The following is a 20,317-nucleotide window of genomic DNA, read 5'->3' as shown; positions in this document are numbered from 1 at the left end:
ATTTTATCACCATGCGTGTAAGTGTAATGCTCTTATTTATTCTCCACTATATTGAATAAGTTTTTCAAAAATGGAAAGTATCAAAGCCTTATGCAGTTATGCCATTTAGGTAATGACCTAAAGCCCCCAAATGGAAAAAGGTCTTCAATACAATATAAAATGTTATATTTATTTTTCTTGTAGTATATAGAAAAATAAAAAAGAAAAAAGAAAAAAAGAAAGCCCTCTATGTAGTAAGAAAAAAAAAAAAAAAAAAAAAAAATTAAGGCCTCTATTGGCCATTGTTTATTTGTTTACAATGTAAAAATTTTTATCAAGACCCAAAACTTTAATGAATCAAAATTATTTTTAAAAAAATTGTTCTCTTTTCGAATGTTGTGAACTATGTTTGTACATTTTACATTGTTTGTGGTAGTTTAAGAGTGTAAAAATTTTCAATCTCCCAATCACATTGATGGTGAATAGATTCTTTATCTCTTTTTATATCAAAATTAAAAATAGAGAATTAATAGTTTTCCACATGAATCCATTACTAAAATCCAATGTTCAATAATTAAAGTTCAAAATTGTCAAAAGAGACAATAACTATTTCTAAAAATAATATTTATTCTAATAATAATGGTTTATATTTATTTTCAGAATTAAAAGTTTTAAGAGAAGTTTATCATAAATGAAAATACTCCAATTAACGTACTAAATTCATACACTATATAATAAAAGTTGGGATTAGAAACTATGGTTGCGCTAAGAGACTTCACCAAATTATAACAATATTTCAAATAAAAGCAATTTTTTAAGTAGAGATCAACAACTCTTTTTTTCTTTTTCAATTTCTTTAGATAAAATAACAATAAGTGTTTTAACAAAATATGTAACATGCATCTAAGTTTCAATTGGTAGAGGCAACAACTTATTTGTTCTTATCAATTTCTTTAGAGGGAAAAATGCTCACACCCCCCCCCCCCCCCGAACTTTGAAGTAGTGGCAAAAATACCCTCTGAACTTTTTTATTAGCCAATTTACTCCATAAACTTTACATATATACCAAATAAGTACCTTAGTTAGTCTACCGTTAAAAATCTAACAGAATAGTTACGTATATCTCACTTGAGCTTAAAAAAAAAACTCAAACCCAAAGAAAAGCAAGGTCTTTGTGATGTAGAAACCAAGGATCCGTTTGTTACCGTTGTTTAAACAATAGTTTTTAGTGCTTAAACAATATTACACGAATTTTCACATACTTTTTTACCCATTTGTATTTCCAAAAAATATAAACAATGTTACTATAACAACACTACCAAACAGCATTACCAAATAGGTCCTTGTGGTTTTAATTTATATTGAGAGTACCTACCCCATAGATATGTTGAAATTGGTGGGCCTATATACACGTATAAATTCGCAAATAAACTAACAAAATAGTTTAAGTATATTTAACAGTTGCTTTATGCTAGTTTAAACAAGAATGAAGTTGTTTATTTTATTTTTATTTTTTTGTTGAGATGGAAGTTCTTAAAATATTGATGGGCTTGCCAAAGCTTCAAGAAGCAAGAACTTGGTCTGGGTATGGTTTTTCAAGAAGCAAAGCTGTTAAAATATTGAAACTTGTTCACCTAAGTTTGACCTTTTTCTTAAAAATAAAAAGAACCGAGTATGGTTTTTCAATAAGAAAAACTAAAGATTTTTAAGAAACCAAGAACTTGGTCTAGGTTAGGCTTTTTGAACAACGAAAAGCTTAAGATTGTAAGAGCATTAGTATTGGGGAATACTAATACCAAATGTAAGGAGAATTTGGCATTTGCAGCCCCAAAAACTCTTACATCAGAGAATTGTAAATAGCAATATTGTAAAAAAAATAATAATATTTTATGATGTTTTTTCCTGAAATTTCTCTCTCATCAACACATTATTTCTGTTCTCTTCTCTCTCTTCCTTCTCTGTTTCTCCATCTGCTCTCTCATCTCTGAAGCTTCATCACCATCTCCGAAATTTCTCACCCATCTCCATCTCCAAAATTTCTCACCTGATTCACCCTCACCCATCTCAACCGATTCACCCTCACCCATCTCCATCGCTGAAGCTTCACACGGCCTTTCTCTCATCTCTCATCGTGGATCGGCGAGCTGGGTTTGGATCGGTGGGCTGGGAGCAGTTGATGGTGGGTTTGAAATGGTGGATTTGTTGATCGATGGGTGGATCGATTGGGTTGATCATCGGTTGCTCCGATGGTGGTTTCGATGATGATTTTTTTAAAATGGGTTTGCTCCGGTGGGTTTCAAATTGGCGGCGTAGGTTTCTGATTGGTGGCTTCGGTTTGCTGATCAGTGGCTTCGGTGGTGGGTGTGGTGGCCATTGTTGGCTCCAAGTGGTTTGATGGTTTGTGTGTATGTGGCTTTATTGATGATTTGATGGTTTGTGTGGCTTTGTGTGGCTTTGTTGATGGTTTGATGGTTTGTGTTTGTGTGCGTGTGTGGCTTTGTGTGTGTGGTGGTGGGTTTGGATAGGTTGATCGGTGTATCATAGGTCTGTGTGTGTGGCTTTATGTGTTGAATTGGTGCTAGAGGTTGAGGGAGAAAGAGAGGAAAAAAAATACTGTTGGAAAGCCTAGGAAAATCGAATCATGCCAAAGTCTGAAAAAAAGTGACGGTTGGAAAGAAATAATAAAGAAAGATTAACAAATAATATTTTCATAAAAATAGAGTTTTGGGATGCTGAAAGTATTGTAAAACGGTATGGTATAAGTAATAAAGTAACTTTTTGAGATGGTAAAATAGAATAGAGTAGTATTTCCTGATGTTGATGCTCTAAGAAACAAAGAACTGGGTTTGGCTTTCAAAAACCTTGCTTTTTTTCTTTTCTTTTTTTTTAAATTCGCATGTGAGACACATGACCATTCCGTTAGTTTTATGACAGTAGACGATACTTAGGGTATGTTTGGTAACTATTTTTTTTCTTTTATTTTCTGTTTTCAAAAACAAATTTTCTATTTTTAAAACTAAAAAACTCGTTTGGCAACTCAAAATGGATAGAAAACAAAAACTGTTCTCAAAACTCAATTTGTGAAGAAAACTAAAAACGTGCAAAATGCTGTTTTTAGCGTCTAGTTTTCAAAAGTCAAAGAAAACATGCATTTGATTTAATAAATTTGTCTCATTTAATGAGTTAGCATTATAATTCAAATCCTAATAAAAACATATTTTAGTATTTTTTTTCTTTCAAAAAACTATATATTTTTTAAAAAAATTTCAACTAACCAAACATGTTTTTTATTTCAAAAATACAATATATTTTTTTTCTTTATATTCCTAAAAACAAGTTTTTAAAAATAGAAAACAAAAATTGTTATCAAACATAACCTTATTTGGCCGGTATGTAAATTAAAGTTTATGAAGTAAATTGGCCAATAAAAAAGTTCAAGGGGTGTTTTAGCCACTACTTCAAAGTTCAGGGGTGTGTGAGCATTTTTCCCTTTTTTAGATAAAGTAAAAATAAGTGTTTTACATGCAACATGCATTTTTGATAAAATAATAGTAAGTATTTTAACAAAACATGCAATATGCATCTAAATTTCAATTAATAAGTGTTTTAACAAAACATGCAATATGCATCTTAGATAAAAAAAATAACAATATTTGTTTTAATAGAACATGTAACATGAATCTAAGTTTCCCTTGATAGAGACAACAACTTATTTGTTTTTTCAATTTCTTTTCTTTAAATAAAGTAACAAATAAGTGTTTTAACAAAATATGTAACATGTATCTAAGTTTCAATTGATAAAAACAACAACTTATTTGTTCTTATCAATTTCTTTAGATAAAGTAACAATAAATGTTTTAATAAAACATGCAATGTAACATACATATAAGTTTAAGAAATTTAAATCCTACTCCAACTAAAAATCTATTATCAAAATTTCAAAACTTATATATATTCAACAATGGTCTTTACATAGAATCCTTTTTGCACCTTATGTTTTTGTTTATTTATTTATTTTTTTTCAAGTTGCAACTTACGCATATGTATTTGTATATGATAGTTTTGATTAAATAAATTAATCTTACTTATTGTTATTTGTTTCTAAATTTTCATGTATGAATATTGTGTTAAAGGAAGTTTGCTATAAATAAGAAAAACAAGAGACACCCATTTAAGTTCTTAGTTTCTCTTAGGTAAGTTTTTTATTTTATTTTTTAAATTCTCAACTTTTGAACTATTTTGTGTGTTTCAGGTTTTGGCTATTCTATGTATTTAGTTTGCAAGTGTTTTGATCTTTTTTAATTGACTATCAATTAGAAATTTTGGTTCAAAACATGTCTTTCATGTGTGCTGTAGTGCAATCTAATTCCAAATTACTTTTACTTATTGATTGTTAAAACTTTATAAATGTTTATCTATTTTTATATTTTAAAATTATGTTTGTGATTTGTGTTAATTTCTTAGTATACAGAATTCCTCCCTTGTTTGTTTGAAAGTCTAATTAAATTCAATTTAGAATTCCTCCAATATCCTTTTAGGTCATAAATAATATTTGGTTAAATTATATTCATTGGTCCAAATTTCTATGTAAGTATATCTTTACTTAATTTTTTTTTTCATTTTTTTTTAAGTTTGGAAATTTGGATTTTTTTTCGGTGGTTACAACTTACAAGCAAGGGTCATGGAGTAGTCAAGAAATTTGCAACTTAGTCCCTCTATTATGATGATATTGTATGTTGGGTAGAAGACACACTTGTGTGTGACTTTGACTTAATGGTTTCTGATGTACAACATTAAAGTTTTTAATAATATTTTTACTATCATTTTTACTTGAAATAAAAATTGATAAAATCCAATTTTACATCAGTTATATCATAAGAAAGATTAAGTAATTAACCATATTCTAAATTGAAAAAAAAAATTTAATTAACAGAATTTAAACACACAAAAATATAATTAGTAGTAATTGTATCTTAAAAGACAGAGAAAATAATTTTCTCAAATGAAAAACAAAATTAAAATATAAATTTTATTTTATTAATATTTGTATATAAGTGAAGAACTCAAGAGCCTTGCATGTCTTAATATTTACAACAGAAATATTGAAGATTCAAATCTCCTCCATATTATAACTATCGAGTTATAAAAATAATATAAAAAGAGAAAGTATAAGCACTCTAGTAGACTTATGCATGCTATCTCCAGTTTAGAGCAAATATTGTTGAAGAACGAGTTAGGATACAATAGCCATATGCATGTTTCGTTGTTGGCCCCTACTTAGAGAAATCTATTTCTATCACATCATTTTGCTACTGTAGCAACTGGCAACATTTACCTAGCTCAGTTTTGCTTCATGCTAGAATGCCCAACATTCAACCTCTCTCTCTCTCTCTCTCTCTCTAAAGTCTGAATAATGTATGAATAGAGAAAGGTTTAATCTAGTTTTGGGGTTGAAGAACATGTTGGGAAATTTAGACTCCGGTTGATAGAATTAACAAGTTTTAAACCCAAGTTGTTAATTAGATTTATTATAAATAAAACTTGTTAAAACAAACAAACAAACATCAATATCATGTCAAAATCATGCAGCGGAAAAATAAATAATACAAGATATGATAACTTAGAAAAACCAATGAAACAAACTAGTTTCACAATAAAAAAACCTTGGGGGAAACCTTCGCAAAAAGTAATTCACTATAGTAAAGAGAAGTTTCAGATCTAGTACAAAACTTTTATTCCTAGACTGTACAATCCCTGTAGATGAACTCACAGAAGAAACCTTCTACCTCTTCAAAACCTCTGAACTCTTCAATATATGAATGCCACCCTTTGATGCGTGGATCCCAATACGCGACTTAATCACCAACTAGAAGAAGATGTTGGCTGCAAAGTTCTTCACTTTATCAACAATGAAAATCAAGAAGTATTTGGTTACAAAACCCTAAGACGCAAAGACGCAGTAACTTCTTTTAGAGAGAATAAGGCATCGGTTAGCTTTTGCATATGTTTTCCTTGTATTCGCTTATGTGACGGCCTCTAAAATAAGCCTTATATAGGTTTAGGGTTGTGAGAAAAGAAACCCTACACATACATGTCATTATGGGCTGAAAATTAGATCTGAAAATCAGTAATTCATAAAGCTCGATAGATAAAGTATCGAGCAGGTGTCGAGCTAGGTGTCGAGAATTAAAACATCAAACATAAGAGATGAGGTTCGATCGATCCACCAGGTGTCAAGAAGCTATCGAGGGGACAAGAATTTTCTCGATCGATCAACCAGCTATCGAGAAGGTGTCAAGATTGCGATAAAAAACACTTTAAGAGGCTCGATAGATAGCCTAGCTGTCGAGAGGTGTTGAGCAGCTATCGAGCTTTAAAAAATTTAGCATTTCTTCACTTGTTTCTTGGACAGACTTGATGACTTCAATACTTGATCTTGAAACTTTGTTTCTTGAAGTATTTGAACATATCCTAGAATTATCCAATTACAAGTAAAGTACGTTTTGTCAAAGGATTAGCCAATTACATAAAAACATGACATATGTTCTTAACATGTGAACCACATATGTCCTAACAATCTCCCCCTTTGGCAATCCGTGACAAAACCACAACAAACAAATGAACATATGAGAAAAGTCATAAATCACTCAATTCATATTTATTTGTTGAATCTAATAAAATCTATCCTAATACAAACTCTTGAAAAACTTTGCAAGAAGAGATTTTATGACAAGTAGACTTTGACAACCTGTATTTCTGAAACACTTTAAACAAAACTTATCAAGGCATCTTTGTGTGAAACAGAAATAATAAATTGCATATAAATAGAAACATGTGTATAAAGATAGAAAAGAGACAACACATGTAGAGATAGGTGAAGAAGAACATACATCATCAAAGAGAAGCACAATGTATGTAAACATGGTCACAAGACCGGTGTACAAGAACAAGGAAGTAAGCATTCCTCCTAACAAGATGAAACACATCTCCCCCTTACAGAGGCATGTATTTCTCCCCCTAACATATAGAATTAAAAAAAAAAAAACCACAAAGTCTCCACAATTTCTCCCCCTTTTTTATCATGATTGACAAAGGGTACAAGAAGCTAGAAAGCTTCACTTGAGAGACATAAAGATGATCAAGGAGGCACAAAGAATCCATAAAAATGAATGAATGTAATGAAACAAGATGCTATAGATGACAAGATAATAGAAAGATGCAAAACACACACACACACACACACTAAACAAGTCTAACCAATTTTATATTTCAAAAACAAATCAAGACAGTTTAGTGAGCATACATTAACACATGTAAAACCTTGTGATGGCCAAATCACATTGTACCTACACATGTATCAAGAGTAGCAAAGAATATTGCGTGTTATGTGTGAAAAACATCGCAAGATTGCATAAGTGTATACATGTTATGACGATTTGAGATATGAGAAAATCACTTTAACTCACACACAATCATAACTATTTGATAGGAACTATCACATTCGAGGTACATCTAATAACTCCCACATCTCCTAGAATATACGCTTGCAATCATTTTTAAAGCATTTTTGATCTTTTTGCTTTTGATTTTTCCTTGCATATTTTTTTTTAAGCATATCATGCATGGGCGTATAAGAGAGAGAAAAGAAATACCCAATGATATTTGACATTCCAATTTTACTATGCCGAAGCACACAAATGTCATTGACACTGCACTTTTGCTATGCCGGAGCATACAGGTGTCATATTATGATTGGCGGGCAACAGTGGTGAGATGGTTATTTATGCATTTCTCTTAGGATTTTCTAGTCTTTCCCATCAAAAAGAGTGATATGAGTATTAAGTACAAGAGATAACTTAATCTTACTCATCACAAACAAGAGCCACAAACCTCACTTGCTTAGTTGTGCATAAAGATGCTCATCTAAGTTACAAGAGATACAAAATTTAGAAAATTTTGTTTTAATGGCCATCCAAGGTACACAAGTACCAATGTACACAAAACACACACAGTTTATGTATTTTTCTAATTTTTTTCCTTTTTCTTTTTACTTTGAAAACAAAACAAAATAAAAACTAAACAACCAAACAAAAATAGACAAACGACATGAAAGCATGAAAGAAAGATATATATGCATGAAGGCATGATAGAAAGGTGCAGATGCATGAAAACATGATTCCAAAAGAGATAAGAAATCAAGCAAAAAAAGTTCTACTTTAAATAGAAAGAATTAAAACAGAGGACAAATAGAAAAGACAATTAAGTCTTAGGCTCCTTTCTTACCCACATAGCATGGGACTTTGGCTGTGAAGATGGAAAAGACACGTGTCCTAGTATGTCAATTAAAGGACATAGAAGAATTAAAATTCTGCTGAAATTGAGTTAAAAAGCTCAAGACTTTTAATAACTCTTCAAATAAAGGTGTAGGTCCTTGAGAGGAAACCTGTGACCATTTGGACAAATGATGATACAACTTAAAGCAATTAAGAAAAATGTGTCTAGAAACACCACAGTGATGAAAAACATAAGGTCTAACAAAGGATTTAGAATTAGACAAATCAGTTTTGAATTTCATACCTTTATCACCTTTCTCAGATTGGGGTACAAAGACAGTCCTTGATCCAGAAGCCGTGGAAGAGGAGAGGCTGGAGGAAATAGCATATCCTAAGCCAGTCTTGTCAGAACTAGGCTTTTGAGCACTCAATACCTCATCAAGCTTTGCACTAGACATCCTCTCTATTTGAGTTTTACCTTGACTAAGCTCAACTTCAAGATCTTTGACCTTCTCTTCTAATGAGGTGTTTTCCGTAACAAGAGTCTCAACTAACCTTGTAGTCTCATATTGTTTGACTAACAGATCAGTTTTTTTCAGTTTTTACCTCATTAAGCTCTTTTCTACAAAGATGAGAAGTCTCTTAGATTTTATGAATTCAGTGCATAGCTTATCATAGGCTTCCTGAAGGGTCATCTTCTTGGGTACTTCATAATCAAAAGAATCCTCACTGTCACTAGCACTCTCCACAATCACCTTATCGGTTGAGGCAGCAAAGGCCATAACGTGACGACATTCATCCACATACTTATCAGAAGAATCATTCTCAGTATCACTCCAAGTAGCAACTAACCTTTTATCTTTGGATTCCTTGGTCTTTTCCTTTAGAGATAGTTTGCGCACTCTATCCTCATATGACCAAAACCTTTGCACTCATGGCATTGGATGAGGGGTTTCTCATTCTTGCCCTTCCTAAAGGATTTAGATTTCCTAGGAGGTTTACCCTTATCCTTTTTCCTGAACTGAAGAAGCTTGATAATCTCATCAGTTATGAAGGTTAGATCCTCATCCTTATCATCATCTTCATCTTCATCTTCACAGTCCTCGATCTCTTCCTCTACACCCTTAAGAGCCAAGTTTTTACTCTTTCCACCTTTTCCCATTGAGCCTAATCGCATCTCATAGGTTTGAAGGTTCCCTACAAGCTCACTCAAAGGAATTTGATCAATATCCTTTACTTCTTTAATGGCAGTAATCTTGGCATGGAATCTTTTAGGAAGGGACCTAAGGATTTTCTTAACAATTTTGGATTCCGCAATAGATTCTCCAAGATTGAAGGTAGAATTCACAATATCCATAAGTTTAGCATAGAACTCATCAAAGGTCTCATCCTCCTCTATCCTTATTTCTTCAAAACTACTAGTGAGTCTTTGAAACTTCACACTCTTTACTGCCTTAGTACTTTCATAGGTGGTCTCAAGAATGGTCCATGCTTCCTTGGCAACTTCTGTGGATGATATTTTCTTGAATTCTTCATTGGTCATCCCGCAAAACAAAGCATTCAAGGCCCTACTGTTGAAATTTGCCACTATGATTGTTGCATCATCCCAATCCACCGGCGCTTCCTTTGGCTTAATCCAACCAACTTCAACAGCTTGCCATACCTGTTCACTTAAAGCCTACAAAAAAACTTTCATACGAACTTTTCAATACGCATAATTAGTTCCATTAAATAAAAGAGGAATCAAAAGAGGTTGTCCACAATCTATGACAATGGGGGTTAAGGATCACACTCAGGAAATTAATCCACTTAGAGTGTACCCGCTCTGATACCACTTGTTGGGAATTTTAGACCCCGGTTGATAGAATTAACAAGTTTTAAATCCAAGTTGTTAATTAGATTTACTATGAATAAAACTTGTTAAAAAAAACAAACAAACAAAGAAATATCAAGTCAAAATCATGTAGCGGAAAAATAAATAAGACAAGATATGAAGACTCAAGAAAACCAATGAAACAAACTAGTTTCATAGTAAAAAAGTTGGGGGGAAACCTTCCCAAAAAGCAATTCACTATAGTAAAGAGAAGTTTCGAATCTAGTACAAAACCTTTGTCCCTAGACTTTACAATCCCCGTAGATGAACTCGCAACAAAAACCTTCTACCGCTTCAGAACCTCTGAACTCTTCAATATATGAACGCCACTCTTTGATGCACGGATCCGAGTACGCAACTTAATCACCAACTAGAAGAAGATATTGGCTACAAAATTCTTCATTTCATCAATAATGAAAATCAAGAAGCACTTGGTTACAAAACCCTAAGATGCAAAGATGTAGTGACTTCTTTCAGAGAGAATAAGGTATCAGTCACCTTTTGCATATGTTCTCATTGTATTCTCTTATGTGACGGCCTGTAAAATAAGCCTTATATAGGTCTAGGGTTGTGAGAAAAGAAACCCTACACATACATGTCATCATGGACTGAAAATCAGATCTGAAAATCAGAAATTCGTAAAGCTCGACAGATAAGGTGTCGAGCAGGTGTCGAGCCAAGTGTTGAGGATTAAAACATTAGACACAAGAGATGAGTCTCGATCGATCCACCAGGTGTCGAGAAGCTATCGACGGGACATGAACTTTTTCGATCGATCGACCAGCTATTGAGAAGGTGTCGAGATTGCGATAAGAAACACCTTAAGAGGCTCGATAGATAGCTTAGCTGTCGAGAGGTGTCGAGTAGCTATCAAGTTTTAAAAAACTCAGCACTTCTTCATTTGTTTCTTGGACAGACTTGATGACTTCAACACTTGATCTTGGAACTTTGTTTCTTGAAGTATTTGAACACATCCTAGAACTACCCAATTACAAGTAAAGTGTGTTTTGTCAAAAAATTAGCCAATTACATAAAAACTTAACATGTGAACTACATATGTCCTAATAGAACATGATCCTCTCCAAGTTACACCAATGATTATCAGTACAATTTTTTCTCGATACTGTAACAATTAAGAATACTGGGAAACCAATATTGCGGGTTATGCTTGTATTGTCATAATCTGTGCTTCAATCTTTTGGTTTGGCTAAAAGTTGTCTTTAATTGGAGTTGACTTCTTTCAGGCTAAAATTGTCTTCGCAATTGCTTGTCGTCATGCATGAATAATGCATCACTTTGATTATATGCTCATTTGTTTATCAACGAAACACCCGGGCATTATTCAAGGAAGTATCACTTAACACTAAAAAATAAAAAATAAAAATTCAAGGAGGTACTGTGAAAGGGATATGAATGCAAAACTTAAAATTCTATTCGTACTTCTTTTTTTTTTTTTTTTGTTTTTTTTTGTTTTTGATAATCTCTATTCATACACCATTCATACATTTGACCTAGCGTAAGATCCTCTTTTTTTGATAACTTATGGCATTAATTAGCTAGCATGGTATAGAAAACAACTAAGTCAGTCGGTGTTAATTCTTTAATTTTAATGGTATGATCGACGATTTATATATCTCATTATGTTATTTTCATTTTAATGAGTGAGGTCATATTAAATGACTGAACCTTGAATATTTATTTATCAATTCAAAGAATGGAAGCTCTTCTAAAAGAGAAAAAGAAAAAAGAAAACTCGAAGAATGGAAGCCTATGATGGATCCATGCCAATAGAATTTAATAGTGTAACAACGGTTGGGATTAAAAGTTAAAAATTCACTTTTAATTTCAATCACTGGATCAAAATTCTTTTCACCTTTTAATTTTTGACTTTTTTTTTACCTTTCAAACTGTTACATCATACAATTGTTGCATGGAATCCAAATCTGTTCCAATTAGATTAGAGCTAAGACCATGCTGCAAAGGGCTGGGATAAATGGATCATTTTAGCCACTTACCTTTTTATGGTTAGTTCCTCTCTCAAAAAAAAAAAAAAAAAAAAAAAAAAAACCTTTTTATAGTTAATTAGTAGAGGCTTGTTTGGCAAAGAGAAAAAGAAAGAAAAAAGGATAGTGAAGCAGGTTAGCCCAGTTCAGAGAGTGCAAGTTGTAATTGATCCATCAATCAACCCCAAGCGCATGTGTGTTTGTGTGCTGAAAGAGAAGAAGAAAACAACTTTTTCATTACTTTCCCGGAAAATAAAGAGCCTTTACCCCCATTGATATAATCTGACTGCACCATCTATAAAAGAGTCAAATGCTTTGGCAGACGCCACAAAACGGCCTAAAAGATAGAAACCACCTAATAATGAGTAATGAGTAGTATAACATTGCTTAAAATTATATTAAGTATGCGTTTGGTAATGGCTTAAAAAGTTAGCTCTTTTTTTTTTTTTTTTTTTTTTTTTTTTTTTCAGCTTATTTTTGCTATTATTTATGGGTTTCAATATACTTTTTGGTACTATTTTTGAATCCCACCGTATTATTTCAGCTACTTTTTAGCTTTATTTACAGTAGTTTCAACAAAAAAAATTCAGGTTCAGCTAAATAAACTGTTCCTAAACGGACCGTAAGTATAACTTGAACCAAACCTTACATAATGCTATTATTTATGGGTTTCAATATACTTTTTGGTACTATTCTTGAATCTCACTGTACTATTTCAGCTACTTTTTAGCTTTATTTACAGTATTTTCAACAAAAAAATTTCAGGTTCAGCTAAATAAACCGTTCCTAAACGGACAGTAAGTATAACTTGAACCAAACCTTACAGAATGCTCACCACCTATCTTATTTGATGCTGATGAGTTATGCATATATAGTGCATAGTGTTTGTCACTCTCCCAACATAATGTGTACGTTAGGTACATAAACATTGCTAAATAATTCCATTAAATTAATAGTTAAAAGAGATTTCTTAGAAAATTACAATCAACCAAAAAGTTCACAAATTCAAATTTTCTAACAGTCCTATGGATTTGTGTTTGTAATTTATTAATACAAATTTTAATACTCTTCTCAGGCGTACCACCTCAATGGTAGTAGCACAAACTCTCTAATCCTCAAAATCTAAAAAAGAGAAATAAGAGGTAAGCTCTACATCTTAGTAAGCAACCAAATCTCAACTAGTCGGATAAAACACAAATACAAGAAATACAGATGAATAATAAAACATTTATAGGAAAAACAAATCTCACAAACTTAGAAATTGCGTCATAGTTCAATTGGAAAATTGACATAATTAGCAATGACTTCCAAAGGCACAAAAAATTTCATTGTACTTGAAATGATAGACATGCATATTCCATGCATTAAATTTATTGTGCTTAACTATCTTATTATGACTATGTTCTATGTCCCGTGCGTAGGCCTAAAATCACATGTAGGCCGGTAGTGAGATCCCGAAATTTTTGTGCCAATGTATATATCTCCATTTGTAGGGTCCAAAGTATAATCAAATTATCCAGTTAATTTATAGAATATTTTCAATTTTATTTTAGTCTATGTCCAAAAATTAAATGTCATAGTATTATTGTCCAAATGAATATTTTATTCAAATCTTTTGTTCTTTTTTACAAAATTTACTGATGTTTAATCCGGTTGTAGGAATAAAAAGTTTTTAAATAACCAACTGAACCAAATAAATTTATAATATTTCAATGAGGAATAAATTCTAGATTTTTCTTTAAATCAGCATATAACTAAAACAACTTTGTAAATAAAGAGAAAGGAATATTTAATAAATGAAATATTGTATTTTAAGCAAAATATAATTAACTAAGAAAAAATTTACTTTCTTTTACAAGATTTCGTATTCTTCTTTTAATCTTTCTTTTGTAAGATCCAAAAGTGCAGCCTAAAACCAATTATACAATGATCGAATCACATCAATCAATAGAACTTTTAATAATTGCTTAACCTCTACATGCATTATTTAAACGTCACATTACACATTAATTATACATATCACTTGAAGTTTTATAATAGTTTTTATAATTCTTCGGTTAAAACAAAACCTTAGATTAATTTCTCAATTGATTTAATAGCATCAACTTGAAGTTTTATAATAGTTTTTATAATTCTTTAGTTAAAACAAAACCTTAGATTAATTTCTCAATTGATTTAATAGCATCAACTTGAAGTTTTATAATAATTTTTATAATTCTTTGGTTAAAACAAAACCTTAGATTAATTTTTCAATTGATTTAATAGCATCAACTTGAAGTTTTAACTATACAAAAAAGGGCTTGAAGGATTATGCAATCGATTAATATAATCAATATCTATCAAGGAATCCACCCCCCCCCCCCCCCCCCCCCCAACACAAAAAAAAATTAGGATGTCGTAATTCCCTATCCCTAAAGAAAACCTAACAAAATTAGAGCCCAACCAGATACATGATTTTTGGACTTAAGAGGAAAAAATGGGTCGATCTGATCCAAGTTATCCAACCCACTTAGCTTCTAGGATGGGTTGAGCCATACTTGACCCAGCCAACTCATTATATTAGAATAAGATCCATTTCATAAAGAAATAGTTCTTGTTGCTTCTTTGCTCCTTACTTCAAAACCTAGGTTGGTACTAGGGTTCCGAACTTCACTCTCTAACCTGAGTAATTTAACATTTTAACTAAAGCAATAAAGAAGTCACTGTGATTAGTAATCATCGAATCTATTAATTAAAAAAACAAATCTTTTTGGTCAACTTCTTGTTTTGTTGTTTAATTTCCACAAAAAAATAAGACCTAGCTTGTTGGTTCTTTCCAAATGGAAGATGCCGCCACATCTTTATCAATAAATATAGGGTTCTCGGTCCATTGAATCCTGCCCATAATCTCAACCTCAACTCAAAGAGTTAGTAATCTCTTTCAAGCCCTTCTCCCTAGATAGAGTTAATTTCCAACTTGGTTTGGAGAAAAATTTATTCAACCCACTCTTTCACAATTGAAATGAACATCCACAAATAATTTTAGTCACGTTACCTTTACAATGAATTATGTAATTAATTTAAATATTATGCCTAGACTTTCATTAGGGAGTTCCTTATATGTCATTACTAGCCAGCTTGCATGAAGCAGCTGGATTGTGATGCCATATATATATTGAGAAACAATGATGCCATAGATAACACCACCGCATTAGTGAACAGTATATATATATCATTTTTAACTTGCCTTTTCTGGCAAGGGTCAGCAAAGTATCTCATCGACAAATCGACATACATGCCTTCTTCGGCTTCCAATCATATTCTTATACTTTCCGTATATATGCATATATATTTCTTTTGAAAACTTCGAAGGAAAGACTAGTCGTGTCTTGATGAATTGGTTTAGATCAACCTACACGAAATAGATAGCTAGAAGCAATATTTGTGATGTGGGAATAAGTGGTTCCGCTGTCAAGATCATTAGGGGCCAAAATAATAGCAATTATGTAGTAAATAAGAGTATTTGGAAATTAAAGCACCTATATAATAAGAAGTGCCGTTTACTTTTGAGTAATCTCCAAGGAATTAATTGTAATTTTTTATAAATATATTTGAATATAGAGAGCTAGTTTCATCTACGTCTTGTTACTATTATTTAATGATAAATTTTGTTTGGGAAGTATATAATTTTGCTATACTGGAATCTTGGCCGGAAAAAAAGAAAAAGAAAAAGAAAAAAAAAGAAAGGTGGGAAGGCCTTCAAAGCCAAGGATGTGCCATGGTCATGACCACTTAACTTAACAGCAGTGTAGACCATACAAGCTTGTATGTCGCTTAACTTAACTGAACAGGTGTAGACCATACAAGCCTGTATCTCGCTTAACTTAACTTAATTTAAGTCACATGATCCAGTATTGCCATCAAATTTGGGAATTTCGGTTACTAATCCTGAAGGAATGCTAGTATGTCGCTTGAAGCATTGAAATTAATAAGGCTTCGAAAATCCAGTTCTTTAACTTTTCTATTTTTATTATTTTATTTTTTGCGTATGTTATCCTTTTGCCTAATTTTACTTGGTAATTATTAGCCCGGCCACGTGAAATATACCTTAAAAGTATTTCACAAGCTTACGTGGGATGCTATTTGTAAGGTTGAATTTAATCAATCATGTGTTGACTTTATTCTGTGACAAAATTTCTTGTAATACAGCTCTTAGAAACCTTGTATTTAGTTGGGAATCATGTAAGGGCAGTGTGTGAGAGAGTGTGAAGAAATGTTCAAGACAATGCAGTGAAGCAGAGACTCGCGACTAGGACTCGCGGGAGGCTCGCGGCTTGCAAGTTGCCAAAAGTTGCACACGTGCAGAGCATGCAGAGGAGCTGAACAGTCATGCTAGCTGAAGCACTACAGGACAAAGATCCAGACTGGCCATTCAGCTAGCTCGCGGCTTGAACTCGCAACTCAGTCAAGTCGCGAGGTCAAGTCGCCAGCCAGCCTTGTTTTGGAAAAATTGACTCTTTGCATTCCATTTTCACACCAGCATAAATACCCCTCATTCCCACAAAATAAGTGTGGCCATTCAGAGAGAAAAACCCTAAGAGAGGTTTCTTCAAAACACCGACCCAATTAGAGAGAGCTTGTAGTCTCTTCTCATTCCCTCTCTCATTGTCATACCTATTGAGAGGAGATTTCTATCCAAACATTACCCACACCCATTTAGAGTGTTGAGTGTTTTTGGAATTTTGGGAAGCATTGGAAGATGCCAAGGATGGCGGATGCTATGGATTATAGCGGAATTCGGTAAGCTAGAAAAGAAAAAGGTTCGGCGCAACCTCGTTAGAGCAAGAAACTTAGAAGGTTTAGGTACATTGGGTAGATTAGACTTGGAGGGTCTATTGCTGTTCATGTATCCCAACTACATTTTCTAGTGGATTATTGACCGCTTGGAGGATGGCGGAGAGGTTTTACGCCGAGAGTTTCGGTTTCCTCTTCGATAACACATCGTGTGTTGTCCTTGTATTTGCATCTCTCTTCCCTTTATCTTTGCCTTTTATTTTCTGCTGTGGATGTGATTTATAATTGGCTTAGATTGATTTCCAATTCTGTTTATAGTTTATGTTCATTTTCCGCACATTTGTTGTTTGTCATAAAGCTTGAATTGGTTATTCTGTATTTGGGGGTCTAAACGTTCAAGGGTGTTTTTACACATATTTGAACTTTCACTATTAATTATATATAATAGTATTAACGTTTTTGTAACATGTGGTTTAGTATGAGGATTTGTACGAATTAATCGGCGTGTACCAAAGGTTATTTGACTTTTAATGGTATTGCTGTGCTAGCTAACATAACAATAATTATCCAATGAATAATCATTTTTTATTGGGATGGCCGGAAAAAGAAAGTTCTGGCTATACTCTTTTAACTTTTGGAATGACTTGAGTTATTAGGCCAAGTTATTGAACAATAGACCGAATATGACCCATATTTAAATGTGAGATGAAACATTCGCATATGAATATGTCAAGAGTTTTTAAAATTACTAATAAGGCAGCTAGACAGAGACATTTCATTCTCAAAATCTAGTGTTTAGAGTTGGTTACCTTACTGAGAGAAAATTAAAATTTGATTTTAAATTTGAAAGGTTCTATATGATAGCTCAAGTAGTACATAATATAAAGCATGCAATAGGACTCATCCTTAGAAGGTGGAAAGGCAAGAAGAAAAAGATGGATAGCATAGCCAAAAAGTGGAGGTTTCTTAGCGGCGAAAATAACTGGAAGCATTTGTTGGAGCCTCTAGACAATGATCTTCGAAGGTACATAATTCATTATGGAGAAATGGCTCAAGCTACATATGATGCATTTGATACAGAGAAGGTTTCTAAGTTTGCGGGAAGTAGCCGATATGCGAAGAAGGATTTCTTCTCTAAGGTGAATTTAGAGAAAGGAAATCCTTTCAAATATCGTGTCACCAAGTTCTTGTATGCAACGTCCAACATCGATGTTCCTGATGCGTTTATCATAAAGTCATTATCAAGGGAGGCATGGAGCAAGGAATCAAATTGGATTGGGTATGTTGCGGTAGCCACAGACGAAGGGAAGGCCGTGTTAGGAAGGAGGGATATTGTGATCGCTTGGAGAGGAACAGTTCAAACCCTGAAGTGGATTAATGATCTAGAATTTCTTTTTGTTTCAGCTTCCAAATTACTTGGAGTTGGAGATAAGGATGATCCTAAGGTGCACCAAGGTTGGTATTCCATATACACATCTGATGATGCTCGTTCTCCATACAACAAGACTAGTGCCAGAAACCAGGTAAATTTTGATACTTTTTTTTTTTTTTTGCCTATAGCCATATAAGTATAAAATTTAATTAAGAGAGTTACTGATAAGATATAAAAGGTGACAATATGTAATAACATAGTAATTTAAATAAAATTAGATATAAATCAAGGTAAAAAATGATAATCAAAGTATCTGTTTTGATAATTCAATGGTAGCAACCATGGGGGAGAGTCAGAGAGAGGGGATTCAAAACTTGATTCTCCACATAAAAAAGAGTATGCAATGTTATTGAATTACAACATCTTCACAATAACTTAAATATTGTTTGCTATTTTTGTCATTCAGGTTCTAGGTGAGATTAAGAGACTAGTTCAAGAATTCAAGAACGAGGAAATCAGTATAACTGTTACTGGTCACAGCTTGGGTGCAGCACTTGCGACTCTAAATGCGGTTGACATAGTTGCCAATAGAATTAACGAGCTAAAAGACCAGCCAAACAAAGCTTGTCCAGTAACAGCAATAGTATTTGCCAGCCCTCATGTGGGGGATTCCAACTTCAAGAAAGTTTTCTCAGAACATAAAGATCTTCGAGTCTTACGTATTCGTAATGCTCCAGATCTTGTTCCTGACTATCCTTTCATAGGTTACTCCGATGTTGGAGACGAGTTGACAATAGATAATCGCAAATCGCATTACTTGAAGAGTCCGGGAAATTTGTCAACTTGGCATAACTTGGAGGGTTACTTGCATGGAGTTGCTGGAACACATGGGACTTTAGGAGGGTTCAGGTTGGAGGTTCATCGAGATATTGTACTTGTAAACAAGACAATGGATAGTTTGAAGGAAGAGTATCTTGTTCCAACGTCATGGCGATGTGTGCAGAACAAGGGTATGGTTCAACAACTTGATGGTTCATGGAAAATGATGGATCATGAAGTGGATGGACCTGATAGCTGAATGTTTATATACATATGGGATACTGTTGGAGATACTTTTAGATGACATTTGAATACTTTGTTTGAGTTGCTTGCCGTGTCAATTTGGTTGTACTTTTAGATCTAGGGGGAAATTAAATAAGGAAAGAATGTTAAATAATGTAATATGACACAAACTGATTGAGTCCTTGGCTTAATTACCTATATATCTAGGTAATGGAGTTCTTTAGGATTAGGAATGTCATATTAGTGTTAAAAAAAAGGGAAGTTTGGACGTTGTTCATTTGTGTATCATTCAATATACCAGGATTGCATAAAGGATCTCTCTCTCTCTCTCTGTCTCTCTCTCTCTCTCTCTCCAGTCTGCTATATCTAACTGAAAATTTCACTCCAAAAACAAAGTAGCAACACTTTTTCTTTAAGGAAAGTACCCACAATTTGCATATAGTAGATAGGTCATGACAATAAAGATGTATGATGAAATGAAAAAGGTATCCTTATTTCATTCCAGAAGAATATATTATTAGGTGGTCTTATGTAATGGCATTCCGTTTCCTACGTGGGTTTAGTTTCCAGAGATCTTCATATCCTTCTTACTTGAATTTAGTTTTTTCTTTTTTCTTTTTAATTTTATTTAGCAAGAACATTATCAAAGAGACAACCATTCTCGCAACTTATTTCACAACCTGTTGATTTGAACATTTGTAAGTGGTAAACGTAAAGTCATGGGTCACACAAGATAGAAAATATTCATCATTCATAATCACACAAATTAGTAAGTTGTAAATTTTTTTTGTAAGAATGATTGTCTATAAAATTATTCATTCAGCAGGCTAGCTAGATCAATAAATACCTCTTGCTATCCCATCACTAATTTTAGTATATATACATAACACAGTTTTGCTTAAACTTTTTTATTTTTTGGGGCTAACGAAAACAATACTATCCTCTCCAAAAAATTAATCCAATGGTTGAACAATACAACTTT

General features: G+C 32.8%; 1 protein-coding gene across 1 annotated transcript; it reads left to right on the top strand.

Annotated features, from left to right (window-relative positions):
* Positions 1 to 17,672: 17,672 nt before the first annotated feature.
* Positions 17,673 to 19,647, top strand: LOC115992441 (phospholipase A1-IIgamma-like). The gene is made up of 2 exons (XM_031116638.1): positions 17,673 to 18,424; positions 18,740 to 19,647. Exons 1-2 carry the CDS (start codon positions 17,759 to 17,761, stop codon positions 19,349 to 19,351), a joined length of 1,278 nt encoding a protein of 425 aa, XP_030972498.1. The 5' UTR covers positions 17,673 to 17,758; the 3' UTR covers positions 19,352 to 19,647.
* The last annotated feature ends 670 nt before the right edge of the window (positions 19,648 to 20,317 follow it).

The sequence above is a fragment of the Quercus lobata genome, chromosome 5 (assembly GCF_001633185.2).
Source record: "Quercus lobata isolate SW786 chromosome 5, ValleyOak3.0 Primary Assembly, whole genome shotgun sequence".
In the NCBI taxonomy this organism is placed as follows: Eukaryota; Viridiplantae; Streptophyta; class Magnoliopsida; order Fagales; family Fagaceae; genus Quercus; species Quercus lobata.
This window is presented reverse-complemented; position numbering and strand designations above follow the sequence as displayed.

Excerpts from the sequence above, each read along its gene's own strand:
- LOC115992441 (XM_031116638.1), top strand. The coding sequence starts at position 17,759 with ATGATAGCTCAAGTAGTACATAATATAAAGCATGCAATAGGACTCATC. Across the intron at positions 18,425-18,739 it reads AGACTAGTGCCAGAAACCAG|GTTCTAGGTGAGATTAAGAG; the intron begins GTAAATTTTGAT and ends TTTGTCATTCAG.